This window comes from Geotrypetes seraphini, chromosome 4 (genome assembly GCF_902459505.1).
Source record: "Geotrypetes seraphini chromosome 4, aGeoSer1.1, whole genome shotgun sequence".
In the NCBI taxonomy this organism is placed as follows: Eukaryota; Metazoa; Chordata; class Amphibia; order Gymnophiona; family Dermophiidae; genus Geotrypetes; species Geotrypetes seraphini.
Window position 1 is genome coordinate 262,888,735 of NC_047087.1, and position 19,399 is coordinate 262,908,133.

A 19,399-nucleotide genomic window follows, 5' to 3' on the forward strand; every position below is an offset into this window, starting at 1 on the left:
CTTCTTAAGCAGCATTCCCTAGATCAGTGTTTCTCAACCTTTTCAAGCCAAGTACCCCCTAAGCGTAACAAATACCAACCAAGTACCCCGCCCCTGACCCCACCCCCATAATAATAATACTAATTGTAATGCAATTTCTTCCATCCATTTTTCATGCACAATATAATCTTATTAATACATAATGGTAACCACAAAATTTTAAAAAACCACACAGCACACTGTACGCAGAGAAAATCTTAATTATTTATATATTCGGGGGGTTTTCAAAGAGGTCAAGGCAGATGACTTTAAAATATGCAATGTCACCTCAGTAAGAACTATAGAAAAATAGACAAATATAGTGCAAAATCTAGACAGCAGATATAAATTCTCAAAACTGACACATTTTGATCACTAATTTGAAAATAAAATCATTTTTCCTACCTTTGTTGTCTGGTGATTTCATGAGTCTCTGGTTGTACTTCCTTCTGACTGTGCATCCAATATTTCTTTCTGCTTCCTGCATGCTTCCTCTCCTCCAGTCCTCCTTCCATTCCCCAACCAACATCTTTCTCTGTCCCTCTAGGAGTCCAACTTTTCTTCCTCTCTCATCTCCCAGATCATGTGCAGCATTTTTCACCACTTCTTACCAGCCCCATGCCCATTTCTCCAACACCATGCCACATCTTTCCCTCCATCACTATACCCAAAATTCCTCCTCCTTGCATCCCCTTCAATCTATCCCTCTATTCCCTCTCCACCACCATATCCAACATTTCTCCCTCTCATCCTGGTTTGGGGATGCTTTGCTGCTGCAGGACCTGGCCTGCTCACCATAATAGAATCCACTATGAATTCTATCGTGTATCAGAGGGTGCTTGAGGAACATGTGATATCTATAAGAAAATTAAAGCTGAAGCATAACTGGATCCTGCAACATGACAATGACCCAAAACATACCTGTAAATCCACCAAAGCCTGGCTGAAAACTAAGAAATGGAGAGTCCTGGAGTGGCTGAGCCAAAGCCCTGATCTTAATCCCATTGAGATGTTGTGGGGTGATTTGAAACGGGCTGTACATGCAAGAAACCCCTCAAACATCTCACAGCTGAAAGAATTCTGCATTGAAGTTGTGGGCCAAACTTTCCTCAGACCAATTTCAGAGACTGATAGATAGCTACAAGACGTGTCTTGCTGCTGCTATTTCAGCCAAAAGGGATAACACTAGCTATTAGGGTGTAGGGTGTCCTAATTTATTCCTCAGTTAGAATAAACATTTTTGTGGATATATTTTGTTTCATGAGTAAATCAAGGAAAATATTGTTGTTTACCTGCAATTACATCACTTCCTTTTCCAGAGATAAAAAAAAAATCAGACATCGATATGTGAACATTTCTTAAGAAAGAACTGAATATTTCAAGGAGTGTCCTAATTTTTTCACATGATTGTATCTTAACATAAGTCAGTAAACCTTAGCACTTGTTTCACCTGAACACTGGACCTCATTTTGACCTTCTGCAGGAATTTTAAGCAAGCAATGCTCCACTTTTGTCAATTGGCAAAATTAGTTGCAGTGATTCTGCCATTGGCAAATATCTTTCTTGGAATTTTATTTTATTACCTAATGTAGAAATGTAGAATTTTTATTTTTTTAAAGAAAGTTTGGCAATTGAATTGACAATTTTCAGCTTGCTGAATTGCTCTAGTTATTTATTTGGGCCATCTGTTCCTTGTAGTCCCTAGCCTCCAGCTCTTTTGATACCAGAGCTGAGATATGGAGACACACCACGAGCTGAGTACCTACAGGTGGAATTTGTGTAAATGGGGTGGGAAAGGAATAAAGGGGAGAAGAGGTGGGCAGTGAAGGCTATGTAGGACTGTATTTTGTTTTGTGTTATGGTGGATTTGGTGATTCTTGGGGTGGTATTTAGACTTTGAGGTGGAGGGTTAGCAGGGGTTTGGGGTAGGATGGATAGGTCGAAGCTGTGGACTGAGGGCAGTAAATGGGGGTACTGGTCTCAGATGCAGCTGGGAGATGAGAAGTTCATAAATAATTAAAATGTAGCACTCTTAGGCAACATCCTACAAGGGGATTCCTGGCCTGATGTTACCATGGGTCATGCTTGTGTGATGATTTAAAAGTACAAAATGAAAGGGATCTAGTTTTGTCACCAAATAGCTCTCTGGAATTGTGAAGCCGCTTTGAAGTATTTGATGATTTATTTTGGATTGAATGATGAGTTAAAAAGATGAGAATAGTTAATAAAGCTGCGGCCAAATACTTGTTCCACAAATTAGTGTAAGTGTGTTTATTGGTGGTGGTTGTTGATAATGTTATATATATGCAGGTGACAGACTGCAAATGCTAATGTTAAGTAGCACGAGCCATCATTTGCAACTAGCCAAATATTTTTACTCTATGTCCTTCTTAACTCGCCTAACCCTATCATTGCAGTGATGGTCTGCAACTGGGAACCATGCACAGGAGTCCTGCAATTGAGTCATATCCAGCTACTAAGTAACACTACTGTTTCCTGACTGGAATTCACTCTTTCAAAGCTGTGAATGGTGTGTCTGCAGTAACCCTAGCTGACTTGAGGAACAAATGAACTGATTTGGCATCTAGACTCGGGTCTTCCATGTGGTAGTGCACTTCAAATGCTTTATTATTAATTAGAAATCCATTTAGAGCATTTCTACAAATTTGCTAAGATTTTTTCCAGATTGAGCAAAGGCAATTTGGTTAATTCCCCAGAATATCCAGCATTTACAATGAACTTGATCCATGCTGTGTTTTGAATTCAGATGCATGAATAATATTTAGTCAAACTCCATTCTTTCCCATATAATTAAAAAAAAAAAAAATGTTGATATGGAAGTACCATACTGCATGGCTCATCATCTCTCATTGAAAATGTTTTCATATTTTGTGAGCTTTTATATACTTGTGAAGCTTTTGTAAGCTAGCACATCTATACTTGTAATGCTGTTGTCTTGTAAGAAATATCACGCAGTGTGTAAAACTTGACTTACTGTATATACTTGAATATAAGTCGATCTGAGTATAAGATGAAGTACCCTTCCCCCCCAAAAAAAAAGCAGGAAGAAAGGTTGACTAGAATATAAGACAGGGGGAGGGTGGTGGGTAATATGCATGTGCCTTGCCCCCCTCACTCCTTCCCCTGCCCGGCTCTCAACCCTGTCCCCCCTCCCTTCCTGCCAGGCTCTGCATCCTGTACCCTGTCCTCTCTCTCTCCTGCAGGCTTCTACCAAGCCTTCCATATGACCTGGACAGGAGAGATTCCCTCCTGTCCCAGTGGACTGTGACAATTTTTTTTTTTTTTTAAACTACCCCCATGTACCTTTTTGAATCCCTGGTGGTTCAGCGGTGTATTGGGCAGGAACAAGCTGAGCCATTCTCAGAATGGCTGCCTCGAGTTCTAGTGGCCCAGTGGTGTACCGGGCAGGAGTAAGCTTTTTGTGCTCCTGCTTGGCTCTGAGCTGCTCCCTGAATGGCTGCCGCTAGTTCTCACGAGTCCTGCAAGAACTGGTGGCTACCATTTAGGGAGCGGCTCAGGGCCAGGCAAGAGCACAAAAAGCTCCTACCCGGTACACCACTGGCCCATGAGAACTCGAGGCAGCCATTCTGGGAGGGGCTTAGCGTGGAATAGGAGTGCGGAAAGCTTCCTCTTGTCAGATACACTACTGGACCAACAGGGATTCAAAAAGGTATGTGGGATAGGCGGGAGAGAGGTAAAAAAAATTGTCAGAGTTCGCCAAGAGAGGAGACAGGAGGGCTACAACAAGTCCGGGAGGGGGTTAAGACAAGACCTCCATTTTGAGGCCATTTTTTGGGCCCAAAAATCTTATATTTGAGTATATATGGTAAGTCTGTTTAAATATTCTAAGTAGTTTCATATTATCCTAATATTAAGTCTGTTTATTTACAGGTACATAAAGTTGCACAACATTTGAAACTTCAAAGAAATGTTTCTTTACCATAATCTTGACTACAGAAATAAGTGATTTGCTAGAATTGTAGAAGAGTTAAACCATGCAATCTGGAAAAGAACAGCTTTGTTTTGATATTGAGCAACAAACTACTAACACTCTTCGAAAGACATTTCCTGAGATGGACAATATAACAATCAGAACCCATAATGATCCTAGTATTCCAGTTACATACCAACCAGCATTTCCAGAGAAAAACATTTTGTATGAACTAAAAAATTTAAAAATTGAATTGCCCAAGATAAGTATTTCTGATGTCATTTCATTAAAACCTGGTGCTGATGGGCACCATCTCCAAAAGCGACAAACTGCACGAAAATCATTAAAAACAGGAGATATAAATGGAAATCACTCTGTCTGCTCAGGAGGACAAACTAGGCGCCTGAAACTGGAAGCTGAAGAAGAGGGAATCAACACAACAGCAAAGATACTTAATTTTAGCTGCAGAAAGTGCAAAGATGATACCAGGTACAGCCCAAATGATTTGCAGAAACATTTTCAGCTGTTGCATCGTGGTGAACTGCCTTCATATCCTTGTGAGATGTGTAAGTATTTAGCACATGACTTCCAGTCATTTAAACAGCATCGCCGTACTCATCGTAGTACTTTAGTCAAATGTGAAATTTGTAATGATGAGCAGTTGTACACATTGCTGGATTTGACAAAACATTTTACATCAAAGCATTGTGTAAATGGACATTTTCGTTGTGAAAAGTGCAAGTTTTCTACCCGGGATGCTGGCACATTTGTGCAGCATCTTCATAGGCACAATGAAATCCAGTATAAGTGTGGTAAATGCAATCATGTCAGTTTTTCCAAAGGAGAATCTCAACGACATCTTGTTTTTCATACTGGAACATATCCATTCAGTTGTCAGTATTGTAGTTATAGTGCAACACGGAAGGATTACATTATAAAACATGTTTTAGCTTTGCACAGAGATCGGCTCTATGTAAAAGATAATAGGGACAATTGTGAAAAAAGACGAGTAAAGACAAATTCTGGGCTGAAGCTTGTTTTGAGTCGTTACAAAACAGGAGGATCTAAAAAGGTCCTTTGGAGGCAGAAAAACACCGATACTGGAACAGGCACAGTAGTGGAAAATAATGGACATGCATTTAGAAATACAGATATTGACGAATGTAAATCTGAAGATCAAAGCCAGTTTGTGGAAGTGCTCCAAATAAAGGAAGAAAAAGATCAGACTTTTCATAATGTACATGGAAGAAATATGGAAAGAGAAAATCTGTTAGCAAGCATCATAAGAGAGAGACCAGATGGACCAAGTGCTGGTGCAAGTTTGTTGAAAGACGCAATCCATGGACCCACAGTGCTCATGGTGAAAAATAATAAAATATCTGTACCAGCAAATTATTGTGCTAAATTTATGGGGTTTAAGATGGTAAACGGAAGACAACACATTGTAATAAAACTGCTGCCTACAAATGGACAAAATGTGCATGCATGTGAGCTCCAATCGGAAGCAGTAGAATATTTTCATTCAAAAACTACTTCTAGAACTTGTGAACTCTCTTCCGCAAGTACAACTGCTCATGCAATTAAGTTACACATGCAGCAGGTTAAGCAATCTCATCCATTATCTGTATCGGTATCTGATTCTCTTTTCTTGGATAAAGCACATCTAGAGACAAAATATACAAACATATCACAAAATACATCATCCACTGCAGTTCAGGCAAGCTCAGAAAAGACAATAGGAGCTAGGAGTAATGACTCTACTCCAGGCGCAACTTCTGCTACTCAACCTCACATTGTAAATTCATGTAGCAAATCTCCAGGGAAAGTTGATCGGGAGCCTTTGAAAATGTTCTTTCTTACAGATCAGAAACTACTAAGAAAGAAAAGTGCGGATGAAGAATATGTACCTAATCAATCATTTTCTCACCAGGATAGTGAGTTGGCTTCATCTAGATCGCCATTATTTTTAAAAGACAGAAATCTTGATAGTTCTTCACCGTTATCAAAAATGGGTACATCTGATGTAGAAATAGACATCTTAAATGCAAATGTATTTTCTGCATCTGGGACTGATGTAGAAGAATTTTCTTTTGTGGGATTTAACCAAAGCCTAGAATCTATTCACAAAGAGAGAACAGATAACTGGAATCCTACAAATGAGGAAGCTCATGAAGAATGTGCACATAACCAATCATTTCCTCTCCAGAGCAGCATGAATAATATGGCAACATCAGCTGGGTCCCCATTAATGAAAACCAGGAATCTTGATGACAGTACATCTGTACCTTCACATATCAGTATAATTGATAGACAAGAAAACATTGTAGATACCATTTTAACTTCTACATCTAAAAATAATAGTGAAACATTGTCTTTTGAGGCAAAACAAGATAGTTTTGTAAAACCCCTGCCTGAAACCTTAAATGGGAAATCTGATCAGCTGGAAAATAGTATTGATAATTCAAGTTTACATGCCGTGCCAGAAATTCCCACTGTTTTCTGCTTACAGAATGAACAAGCTTCTGACATTTTACTTCAAGATGTAAATTATTTACCGCAAAATAGTCTGAAAAGAAAATTGGATGTAGAGAAAAACATTTCTACTCCGGAAGCTAAAATCATGAAACAGTCAGTGCAGAGTCTTTTACCTGTTGGTAACACCTTGTCTTCTGCAAAATATATAGCAACAGTGGACAATTTTCTCTCAACCCCAACCAAAGGTGACATGAACATAAACTGTAGTACAACAAATTCAGATAAATATTGTGCCAAACAGTTACCAATAACGTTATGCAGTTCAGAAAACACAGACCGATTATGTCAAAATCCAAGTGTTGACCCAGTGCATAAACCACAATCTGATGTAAATAAGGTTTGTGCAAATGCAAAAAGTCCTTATGATATAAGATCTTTAAAACCAAGACAAATAAGACCATTAACAACATCAGAAGAGAACAATACAGCTTTAGTTCACTCGTCAACAAAAAAAGTTCTTGTACCATTGCATCTGGCTAACCAACCAGCATTGCAGGTAATTTCGGATGAAATTATTCCATCAGGTTTATCAAACACTCATACAGGAAAAGGGGACCAAGTATATGGTCTTCTAAATAAAGGGTCAAAATTGGTCCTGACATTTAGCGGTGGGACATTTGGTGCAGTTGCAAATGTCAGTGGAAACCTCTCTCGGGTTTTAAGTACTGTTAACTGTAACAAAGGTAAAATGTCTACTTCAAAGCTGGCGATGAAAACTGACAATTCAAGCACTGCAAATAATTCAACAGAAGCTATTTTTAATGACTCTGTTTCTTCAATAGCTAGCGCAAAAAGCAAGTCATTGAATGAACCAATGATTAAAAATTCAGCTGATGCATCTTCAAACGAAATATCATCTACAAACAAAGCCACAGTTTCTACTTTATTTAAAAAATTACCTATAGGTGTTGTGCAATATAACACTACACAAACAGGTGTAGTTGCAACATCTGATACCTTACAATCAGTGAAGGAGCATCAAGAGACTCAGCAGAAGCAATCTATTTATGCACTTTTGCCTAACGGAAGACCAGTTCTTCTGAAATATGTTGCAGCAAACAGATCTGCAGTACCAACAAATGTTTTGCAGGATAGTACATTCAATCAAAATTCACAACCAAAGAATACTGAAAGCATGCAAAAAAATGTCTTGTTGAAAATTTTGAAGAGTACATCTCTTAGTTTACCTGTTGTTTCAAAGAATCAATCCCAAATAAAGTCCTCATCCTCATTAAATTTAATAAACGTGCATTCTCTTCAGAATTCTATACATGAGCGAAGACCAGCAGTTATTACTTCTTGTGAAGCCTTAGTCTTGCCAGATAATTTAATACCAGCAAAATCCTGTTTGGCAGGCCCTAATTCAACAAATGTATCTCCTAAAGATTCTGAATCTTACACAAAGCGTGTAGCAACTTGGATGCAAAGATGTTCATTAAATTCCACGCAAGAAATAACTTGCAAGCAAAACAGTTCTAGTAACCAAAAGGATAAACGGAATATTGGGAACAAAATTACAAAAAACAATAGTCATCTACAGAAAACTAACATAAGAAATTCTGAAGCAGTAACTAAATTAAGAAGCAGGAATGTGAAACGAAAATCTGAGGATGATCTGTGGGAACCGCCTACAAAAAGAACATTGCACAGAAAGTGTAAAAGAAAGAACCAAATTGAAAATGTTTGTCAGTCATCTGACATATCCAGTCATCAGTCTTCTGACATATCCAGTCTAGCAGCTTCAAAAGACACTGTGAAAGCACTACGGCTTCTTCCTTTCAACTCAGTTCAACTTGTTAAATGTCCTCGAAGAAATCAACCAGTTGTGGTGTTGAATCATCCAGATGTGGATGTTCCTGAAGTACTAAATGTAATGAAAACTATTTCTAAATTTAAAGGTCATGTTCTGAAAGTTTTATTGTCAAAAAGAACAACTAATGCCCTTCTAGACTCTGACCCATACAGTTCTTCTAGAATAGCTACAGAACAGCTTCCATTGAAGAGGCACAGAAGGTTAAAACCTCTTAGTCCTGTGAAAGAGAGGTTTGTGTTAAAATTAACACTGAAAAAGACCAGCAAAAATAAATATCAAATTGTAAAAAATACCTCCTGTAATACCCTGAAAGCTAAATTTAGCTGCTGGTTTTGTGGTAGGCCATTTGACAATCAAGATGATTGGGTTGGACATGGACAACGACATTTGATGGAAGCCACTAGAGACTGGAATATACTAGTTTAATTCCATGGTTTATTTGTTGAGGATAATAGAACTATATATGTGGCATTAAAGGCGCGGCTACAGCACCTACAAAAAAATAACTTTCAGATTTAAATGATTTGTTATCATAACTGGAACTCTTGATACCATTTTTATTAATTGTGTTGTATAGTTTACAGTTTAATGAGTCTTTCGGGGCATCTGTGCATACAAAGAAGTATCTAAGAATGTAAATATTTTCTATATCCGTTACCATGAACATTGCACTACTGTTTCTTTTTTTTTTTTAATTGAACTGAAATGCTGTTTGTTGATGGGTTGTGAAATCTGTTTGCTGGTGTATAAAGTACATAGATCTATTTTAGAATACTGCTGTAATTAGTCCTAGCTTACTTGGTTTAATTTCAAGCTGTCGTACAGCTTTTGACTCATTTTCAGGGATTGAACAGAGCTATTAACAAGTGCCTAAAATGTGAAACAGTTTACATTATATGTACCTGTGGAACATGGTCTCAACAGGACCGTGTGTCTGCATATTTTTGTTCAAAGAAAGCCATATGCGAATGCTTTAAATTGTATTGCTATGCATCTGAATCTTTTACTAATTACTTGCAGTTTGTCTACTTTGTTAGTGAATTATTTTTGTTACAAATTTAACAGATTCTAAAAGCAAGTTGTTTGATGCATTGAAGAATGGACAGAGTTGAAGATATGCAACCCTCTATACATATGAACAGTTAATAAAAAAAAAAAAAAAGGGAAGTATTTGTCAACAACATTATGGGGGTGATATGTTGGTGTTGCATTTATAAACAGTTTCAAGTTCCTTCGTAACATACGCCATTATATGATTTTCAAATGCTGTAGAGTTTTTTGGATTAGATTTTGATCTTCTGCAGTGTTTATTGGAAACAGAAGAGCAGTGGGCATTTTCAGGGTAATTTTTTTTTCAAAATAATATGAAAACTCTTTGCGAGACCACCTTCGACTGCCAAGGCTCCAAAATCTGGAACAGCCTCCTGCCCTGCTTACGCTGACTTCCTACTTACTTCTAATTCAGGAAGGTGCTGTAAACACATCTGCTCTCTCCACGGCACTGACCTAAGGCAATCATTTCTGTATCATTTCTAATATTGTATAAGCTGCATTGATTCCTAGCTGACCCTTGCGGGATACAAGACATGGTATGGTACATGTGTGAAATGTATAAAGTTCCTGAGTGGCAGGAGTGATTTCCCTTATTTTATAAGAATGAGGATGCATTAATTGAGGCAGATAGTATTGGTTGACTTATGTGATGGCACCAGTTATAAAATGAAAGTTTGACACAAGTGTGAAAATCGTACTACGGTGAAGCAGAATTACTACTCCCTCACCCTTCCTTTGTGCTAATCAATTATGAAAAAGAAACATCTCTAGAGGTGTTGCAAAACCTATTTATAGTGGTATACTAGTCTTTAAAGTCCCACAAGAATGACATGTACCCCCTTTTATAAAACCGTAGTGTGGTGGTAATGGCTCTGATGTTCATAGGAATTCTATGAGCATTGGAGCTGTTATCACTGTGGCTGGTGCTAAAAACCGAGCTATGGTTTTGTAAAAGCAGGGGTTTCTGAGCTCACAATAGCTAAATAAGATTTAAATATTTTAAAAAAATGCAAAAGGATGTGGTCCCATATTCACTTTGGGGGTTTTTTTGTGGAGCATATGTGAAATATTTACTTGAGCTTTGGTAACCACATTTCATTTTAAGACTTGCACATGTCAGCAAAAGCATTTATTATGGCCTCTATTAACACTTAGGATAGAATTTATCAAAGTTTTAGTGTGCGCTAAATGCTAAGAAGTGCATAGGTATAAAATAGGCATAAAAACATTTAGCGCTTGCTAATTTTAGGAGTGTGTACTAATGCGTTGATGTAGTTCCCCTTTAGAGACTGTTTTATGAAAGTGCATTAACATTTGCAGTTAATGCAACTTGACGGAATTTTGAGCACATTAACTGTAAATCTAATGCGGCCCCTTTTAACATTTTTAGTTTGTAGGTCATGCATGGCTAGTACCTGCCTAGAGATAAAACAGGCGAACATATGGCCTCCTAGTTAAAAGGCGCTCAGGCTCAGAAGCCGCCTAACCACCACTAACTGGTGCCCATGTTATAGGTGCTGGTTAGAGAATCGCATTGCCATTGAGCTGATCAGGGCAAGGGAATCTCCCTTTTGCAATCAATTTAGCGGCCGCAGCAGGGAACCCGTTCCCTCCCCCCCACTTGCAAAGACGACAAGCAGGAGGGATGCTCAATCCCTCAGGCCAGGACCCCTGCAGCTGCCCCTCCTTGAATGTCCATGGCAGGAGGGGTGCCCAATTCCTCCTACCACCTCCCCAGCAGGGGGAATGCCCAGTCCCTCCTTCTGGAACCCCAGCCCACCTTAAGATGGCCGATGCTTCCTTAATATAAAGTATTTTAGGGTCTGGGGGGAGGGTTCTGGCAGGAGGGACTGGACATCCCTCCTGCTGATGATCTTTTTTTTTTTTTTGGGGGGGGGATTCTGGTAGGAGTGATTGAGCATCCCTTCTGCAGGGGCATATCTTTGGGAGGTGGCGTCAGGAGGAATTGGGCACTCCTCTGGCCATGGACATTGGGGGGTTACCTACCACGGCAGGGAGATTCCCTTGCTGCGATCAATTCAGCAGCCCTGTCTACTTGAAATGTAGGCGGTATTTTGCTGGTGTACGTTTCAGGTGCATACCGCGGACCTAGGAAGGCGCCTAGAGCTGCCTAAGCTCCTCTTAAGGCCACTTCTGGATGAAATCACACCTAGCCATAGGCGCACCTACAATGTAGGTGGCCTGCTTTGGGATGTTTTTTTTAAAAAAAAGTTTGTCCTGACTGGCTGATAGACAGTGGTAGGCTGCCTAAAATCAGGATGCCTTTTATAGAATTTGTCCCTAAGGGGATAATGCGGAAGATTTTGTCATGGAACCATTAACAAGAGGGCTTCTGCTAAACATTGGCTGCTGGTAAAGTAAGCTGCCTTAATTTCCCATTCCATGCACTCCCTCCCCCCCCCCCCCACCGCCTCACAAAGAATAAAGCTGTCCTGTTCTCCATGAATTAAACAGAAATAATCCCTGGAATCTGGTGCCATAGGCATTGATAATGACACGCCTAAATTACTGTAATATGCTTTAGTTAGGAATGACCAAGATTAGATAGAAGGTGTTGCAGCAATTGATGAACTCTACTGCAAGGATGATTCTGGGAATCACACATAGGACATATAACCCCTGTGCTATAAAACAGCTATACTGACTCCGATGTCACAGAGGGTTTGTTATAAAATGTCAGTGATACATCAGAGTTTGTATGGATCTGTTCCTTTGAACCTTCAATCTCTATGGGAGGTATATCAGCTGAGGAGGAAGTTCAAGTCTGAAGGTACTATGAGATTAACTTGCATGATGGAGAAAACTGTCTGGTATGCTAAATCCAGAGCAGCAATGTTGTCCGTAGCAGGAGTAAATTTTTGGAATTCCCTCCCTGGTATCCAGAGGACCTATTCTGACCGTTTACAATTTAGAAAGATGTTGAAGACAACTGCTTGTGGAGGGTTTTTTTTTTTTTTTTAACTATTTGGAAGCCATATTTAATAAGAATTCTAAGCTGTGACTATTGCACTTTATTTAATGGGATGGCTACTGTGTAAATTCATTGAGTTTTTGTCATTATTTTAGGAGGATGAAATTACCATGTAATTGCAATGTAATTTGAATGCATTTTGTAAATGTATTGTTTATGAATTATTATAAATGTTTTCAATTGTTAACAGTTTAGTTTTAGGCGGTCTAGAAATTTTAGAAATAACTAAAATAATAGGGACTCCCAATGCCCAAAAGAGGCAGGAATACTGCTCAATTGCTCCTGCCTCTGGTACTGTCATCTCCAAAACAGTGGCACCTAACCTTGTGTAGCAAATCCTTGGATGCATTAGGCGGGGCCAGTCTGCCATATCGGGGAACAACTCTCGTATGACAAATTGGTCCCATGCCCGTGCATCGCAAGATGCACCACCATTTTGAAAGAGCACAGTGGAAGAGGCAGGAGCAAGTGGGCATTGCGCTTGCATTGTTCAAGGTAGGGAGGGGGGAGAGCTACTAAACACCAGGGATGATGGTTTTTTAAAAAAAAAATTCTGGTGGCAGGAGGCGGAGTTGTACTAGGAGAAGGAGATTATGCTGAACGCCAGGAATCTACACCAGCTTCAACCTTGGTAGGTTTCTGATCTTGAGCCCCCATGGTAGACATCTAACTAAGAGGCTCTTTAGCATGTATTTTGTGTGTTGATATCTATTGTGAGAGTAAACGGTGCAGGCATCCTTTCAGCATGAATTGCCATTGAGTTGGTGTACTGTAGCTGTTACTACTACTGTAATGTTACTAGTGCTGTACATCAAAACACAGAAGAGACAGTTCCTACTCAGAAGAGCTTACAATCTAGTCAAGATAGATAAACTGGACAAGAGTGTGCAGCAATACACAGTGCTCTGGGGGAATTACAGAGGGAATGATAAGACAGATATTGGTGTTTAGAAGGTGGAGTGTAGTCTGGAATTGAAAGCCTCTTTAAAGAAGTGGGCTTTGAGTCTGGATTTGAATACTGCCAGAGATGGAGCCTGCTGTATTGAGTCAGGCAGTTTGTTCCAGGCATTTGGTGCAGCAAGGTAGATGGGGACAGAGGCTTGAGTTGGCTGTAGAGAAGAGTACAGCTATGAGAGACTTATCTGATGAGTGGCATGCCTGGAGGAGGGGGGAGGGGGGGAAGAGGAGAGATACGGAGGAGCTGCAGTGCAATTACACTTGTAGGTTAATAAGAGGAGTTTGAAATGTATGCAGAAATGGATAGGGAGCCAATGAAGTGACTTGAGGAGAGGGGTAATGTGGGTGTAGCGACAGTGATAGAATATGAGGCATGTAGCAGAGTTCTGAACATATTGGAGAGAGATGGTTTAGTGCAGTAGTCTCAAACTCACGGCCTGGGGGGTCACATGCAGCCCGCCAGGTACTATTTTGAAGAAAAATAAAACAGTTTCTTGATCATATGTCTCTAGCTATAAATTACAATATTATTATTAAGACTTAGCCAAAAGGAAAGATTTATGAACTTTAAAGAGTTTTACCTCGTGCAAAACTGTCATTTCTTTAATAAGATATTCACTCTTTTTTTCTGAGGCCGTCCAAATACCTACAAAACTAAAATGTGGCCCTGCAAAGAGTTTGAGACCACTGGTTTAGTGGAAGGCCAGTGTTAGCATTTTGCATCGGCCCCTAAATACTCCTGTGTGGGTGTTAGTACACTGTGCAGGTTAAGTATATAATGCAGTAGCTTTCTAATGCATCCATACCCACCACTTGCTACCTAAGCTATGCAGAAGCATAGCCAGGCTTTGACATCAGGGCAATGGGACAGTGTTAAATAAATGATAGGCACCAGCATGAGTAGGTTTATAAAGCTACTTAGGTGCCATTTTCTATAGATGGCACTGAATTGAGTGAGCAGCTAAATTGAATAACAAGTCAGTGCCTATAATTGGGTAGTATTAATTATTGGAACTAATTAATTAGAATTTATATGCACATATTTTTTGGTATTTTCTAATGCGTGGATCTGAAAGGGGATATGGGCAGCCTAAGGGCTGGATTCACTAAGTCTGCTGAGCAAGTCCTGGCCAATTAGTGACCCAATTTCCCTCTGACATGATTCACTAACCTCGTGGCCAATCATTCTCTGATTTGATCCATGCAAATGAGGGGGAACAGCATGTAACGTAGGTAGGCAGCGATTCACTAACCAAAAACGAACAAGTGGGCTGGCTGATCAAGAAACAAATGACTGCTGGGGCCCAGTCGCTCATGTCGTTTCCGACTGCATCTCCTGCTCTCTGACCCGACTCTCCTGGCCTTCTCCTGCAGTGCGAGCTCATGGTTTTAACCCGTGGGTTAAAATCACTGCTTGCTATAGACAAAAGTTAAAAAAAAAAAAGTCACTGCTCTGTAAGCATAGGCAGACCATCTACAGATGATCTGTGCATGTGTTAGGATCGCTATTCAGTGATCCCTGTAGTTGTTTGGGGCATGAGTCCGAGCATGCTCATTTGCATGAGGACGCTTCGTGAATCAGCCCCCCGCCCACGGATCGGATCAGATCCGATCCATGGGCTTAGTGAATCTAGCCCTAAGTTAGATGCGGGGAATTACCCCAGGTTTGTTGGTGTAAAGCTCCACACCTAAAACTTAGCTGTGGATCTCAGTTCTAAGCATAGTCTATAAATGGCGCCCAACTGGTGCACATTTTTCCAGCATTGATTTTTCAGTGCAATGTCCAGATTTACCTCTAAATGGAGAAAGCATGGGTAGTGACTGAAGCCCTTCAGATTGATGTTTGAGTTTTTTGATTTTCAGATTAAGTACATTTTATTTTTGTGTTTTATTGGTTTTATACAAAAGCAATTAATGCAATGTGCAAAACATTTATTTTGGGGAGATATCCACTTTGAACTTTTAATGATCTGGAACCAGAACCACCTCTGTCCTCCTCCCACAGCAAGTTATCTTTACAAGGTTTGTTAGCCAAGATTCAGTCCAGTCCAGTCCCACAACAGTAAGATTTTGAAAACTTTTTATATCATTTGTGGTTATGGGCTTTTTTGTCATTGATGTTCAGGTAGAAAAGTGGTGGCTGCTTATTGCAGCCATTGTTCACAATATTAAGACGCAACATATCACACATTTAGAGGGTTATTGTAGCATTTTCAGTCTGATTATGAAACTCTGACGGGATACTTCAGTTTAGTTGAATCCTTTGTGTTGTTTTGATTGTCAATTAACACAAGGGGGTTGCGTTGATGATTCTGTATCATATCAGCCACACTATCAAAATGCTGCAGGAAGGAAAAATAAAGAAAATATTAATCATACCATAGTAATAATAGTTCAATAAAATTCCCAGAAAACAAAATGTATGCTATGTGCCTGCAACCAATGGTGCTGTGCTGTTCTTGATGGTAAAGGAGAATGGAGTAATTTTTTTCTAGGCAGGGCAATATGCTAATATATTTCCTGTTGAAATTAAAATAAAAGACTACGACCTTGAAATACCATGCAATGCTGTAATACATTTAGAAGTTACTTCTGTCCTTGGCCGCAGTAACTAACCATTTATCTGATTGCCACTGGCATCAATTACTATATGTCTGTAGTTCCTGTTATATGTTTCAGCTTCATTTTTCCCAGGCGATGAAAATAGATGAAGCCTATAGGAATTGAATGGGCTTTGGTGCATTTATCACATCAATACTGCAGCTTTGTAAAATGGGCCCTTAGCAATGGATGCCATTTCTAAATATCCCCTCCCCCCTTTACAAAGCCATGTGTGTTTTTATCACAGGCCATGGTAGTACACTTCTCCCTCCGTATTCACGGTTTTTGTTTTGATGGCTTTCCCCCACCCCGGTCCTGCGCCCACAGCAATGAACTTACTTTTCCCTGGCCTGGCTATCAGATGGCACGCTGTTCTTCTTGCCTTTGGCTTGCAGAAAGCTCCGATTGTCAAGCCTTTCATCCATCCCTCTTCCTTCCTGTTGCGGAGTTAGTGTCGGAGTGCTGAGAGCTTATTGACTAGGGTAGTTGCCAATCGGTGTCATCACGCCCCTTCCGGTCCTGGCTCTCTGTCTCTGATTGGCTACATCCAAAGAGCCTGCGTTGGCTCCCCCCTCTTGCCTGCTCCCAGAGTGCAGCGTGCGCACGGTGAAGCAGGTTTCTCCTGGAGCAGGGCTGAGGTGCATGCGACAAACAGCAAAGTTTCCTCCCTCCCTTTCTCCCCTTACATGGCATAAGGAGAAATTAGAAACAGTCCTTGGATTTTTAAACAGCTGCTGGCAGGCGCTGGGTCATTGAGATGGGTGGCGAAGAATGCAAAGCTAAGCAGAGTCTGGGCAAGTACATAGAAATAGTTATTTGGGATTTCTCTGTATTTGTGGGCCGGCTCTGCCCCTAACCCCTGCGAATACGGAGGGAGAAGTGTATTAGCTCAGAGGCTCATAGAATTCCTAACGTGGCTTTGTAAAAAAGGGAGGGGGGGGACATATTTGCTCTCCAAACAAAAATATATATGTAGGAACCAGAAAGATCAATCTACATACCATACACACTATCTCGCTGTTGCACACTTTTCATATTTTAAAGTATGGACCAGTAGTCAGTGCTCTCACATTAGACTTATCGCTAATTCTTTAAATCATCAAAAATTAGTTAGAGGAGGGGCCTCAGATCACTGATGATTTAAGATTTAAAGAATTAGAGATAAGTCTAATGAGAGCACTGACTACTGGTCCATACTTTAAAATATGAAACGTGTGCAACAGAGATATAGTGTGTATGGTAGGATATATTTGCTCTCCCCAGGCCAAAATGACTGAATCTAATTTTTTTTTAAAAATTAGATTCAGTTTTAAAGTAAATTGTTACAAAAAACAACAAAAAAAAACAGCCAAACAAAGCTACACGAGTTCTTGTTTTAATGTAAACTGTAGCTGACTTTTGGATTGTCAAAATGGCAGATGAAATTATTAGGAACAAGTTTGAACTGATACATGTCAATAGAACCTTATTTTTCTTTACACATAGGACTGAGTCAGACACACAGAAATGTATGATATTTGCACAGCCCAGGATGAAACACCTCTCCTAGAGCTCAGAACTTAATGTAATGAAAAGTTCTTGCCATGTTTGCTGTGGTCTCTAATGGCTCAGGTATTTTTTTTTTTCTCCCACTGACAAACTGATGAAGAATAAAAAGCTCTTTAGAAAAGGAGAAGATTATCCTCTTATTTAGCTTGATTTATGTGTTTTGTGTGGGGGGGGGGGGGAGGGGGGGTTTGTAGCATTTTAAAAAAGGAAAATAAGGAAAGGGTAGCCTTTAAACTGAAAAGATATCACAGCTAAAGGCAGGGATTCAGTCTTAACCCTTTGTGGTAGAAAGAGCTAAAACCTCTACATAAGAACAAAAGAATTGCCATTGTGAGACAGACCAAAGGTCCATCGAGCCCAGTATCCTGTTTCCAACTGTGGCTAGCCCAGGTCACATGTACCTGGCAAGATCCTAAGGAGAAAAACAGATTTTATGCTGCTTATCTTAAGAATAAGCAATGGATTTCCCCAAGCCATCTTAATAATGGCTTAAGGACTTCTTTAGGAAATTAGTCAAATGATTTTTAAACACTGCTAAGCTAATCACTTTCACTCCAACAATGAATTCCAGAATCTAATTACCCATTGAGTGAAGAAATATTTTTTCCAGATGCCTATTTATGTTGCTGTTGGGCCATAAATATACTGAATTTAAGCTTTGCAGAAGGATTTTTTTTTTAAACTAAGATTTATTTACCTCCTCTTTAAAGAAATTCACCCAAGTGGTATAAAGTAAAAATATGAAGCTAAACAATGGACAGTTACAGCAGTAAACATATTCAAAGAACAATACAGATGGCATAGTATGCTACTTAAAATGTCACACAATACATTGAGGGCCATGATTCCAGCGTCCAATTTTGGATATTTTATGAAGTGCAAGTAAGAACTAGAGGTCTGCACGGGAACGGGGATCGCGGGGATCCCGCGGGTCCCGCGGGGATCCCGCGGGTTCCCCCCCTGGCCCACGGGACTCCCACGGGGACGCCCCCTGGCCCACGGGACTCCCACGGGGACGCCCCCCTGACCCACGGGACTCCCACGGGGACGCCCCCTTGCCCACGGGACTCCCACGGGGATGAAAACAACCTACCTAAATTCTGGCGATGCAAGTCTGGCGATGCAAGTCTGGCGTCGGGTCGGGAAATAGCCATGTTGAGCAGTGAGCTCAGCACGTACACAGATGAAAGCCTTGCTTGCTGATTGGTCCGGCGGCCCCGCCCCACCGTGCCGCCGGACCAATCAGCAAGCAAGGCTTTCATCTGTGTACGTGCTGAGCTCACTGCTCAGCATGGCTATTTCCCGACGCGGGCATTAGGCTGTTTTTTGTCATTTCGGGTGGGGGATAGCAGCGGCAGCGGCAGCAGCAGCCTGAAAAAGAAATCATCCTGGCCGGGTTCGGTGTCATGCTCCGGAGCTTCTACAGCCTTCCTATCTCCCTCTCCCTTCTACCTGCGGCTCTCTTCGGCAACAACGATCGACACAAGCTTCTGGCGTCGGGGCCTACCCTCTGCGAGTCCCGCTTGTTTCAACTTCCTTTTTCCACAAAGGCGGGACTCGTAGAGGGAAGGCCTCGATGTCGGCAGCTTGTCTTGATCACCGCTGCTGACGAGTTGCTGAAGAGAGCCGCGGAGCAGGGGGGTGTTGCCAGGTGCAGGTAGAAGGGAGAGGGCCAGATGCAGGACTCGTGGGTGAGGGAGGAGAAGAGAGAGGGGAGAGAAACAAAAGGAAATATTTCATACTGGGCTGGGCCGGAGTGGAGGGAGGGTGGAAAGATTCTGGCTACAGGGTGCATTAACAATGGAAAAGGGGGGAAAGCTGAAAATGGAGATAGTGACACAAAGAAGAGAAAGGGTAAGCAGGACCTTCTGAATAAGGATAGAGATACAGAGGGGACATGAAGAGGAGGTGAAATAGAGACATAGAAGTA

The 19,399-nt window shown here is 40.7% G+C and overlaps 2 protein-coding genes across 14 annotated transcripts in view; one reads left to right on the forward strand and one right to left on the reverse strand.

The window, feature by feature from the left end:
• ZNF518A (zinc finger protein 518A) overlaps positions 1-11,177 on the forward strand; it is a 37,141-nt gene extending 25,964 nt beyond the window's left edge. For 5 of the 8 annotated variants that reach the window (XM_033942480.1, XM_033942479.1, XM_033942487.1 and 2 more), the window contains one exon: positions 3,931-11,177. In XM_033942480.1, the coding sequence (XP_033798371.1) occupies positions 4,035-8,744 (4,710 nt within the window). In that variant the 5' untranslated portion in view covers positions 3,931-4,034 and the 3' untranslated portion in view covers positions 8,745-11,177. Of the gene's footprint in view, positions 1-2,435; positions 2,625-3,930 lie in introns of all 8 variants that reach the window. The other 3 variants (XM_033942484.1, XM_033942483.1, XM_033942485.1) reach the window with 1 other exon arrangement.
• Positions 11,178-14,794: 3,617 nt separating this feature from the next.
• BLNK (B cell linker) overlaps positions 14,795-19,399 on the reverse strand; it is a 309,255-nt gene continuing 304,650 nt past the window's right edge. For 2 of the 6 annotated variants that reach the window (XM_033943171.1, XM_033943173.1), the window contains exon 23: positions 14,797-15,662. In XM_033943171.1, coding sequence (XP_033799062.1) covers positions 15,543-15,662 — 120 coding nt within the window. In that variant the 3' untranslated portion in view covers positions 14,797-15,542. Of the gene's footprint in view, positions 15,663-19,399 lie in introns of all 6 variants that reach the window. The other 4 variants (XM_033943172.1, XM_033943174.1, XM_033943169.1 and 1 more) reach the window with 3 other exon arrangements.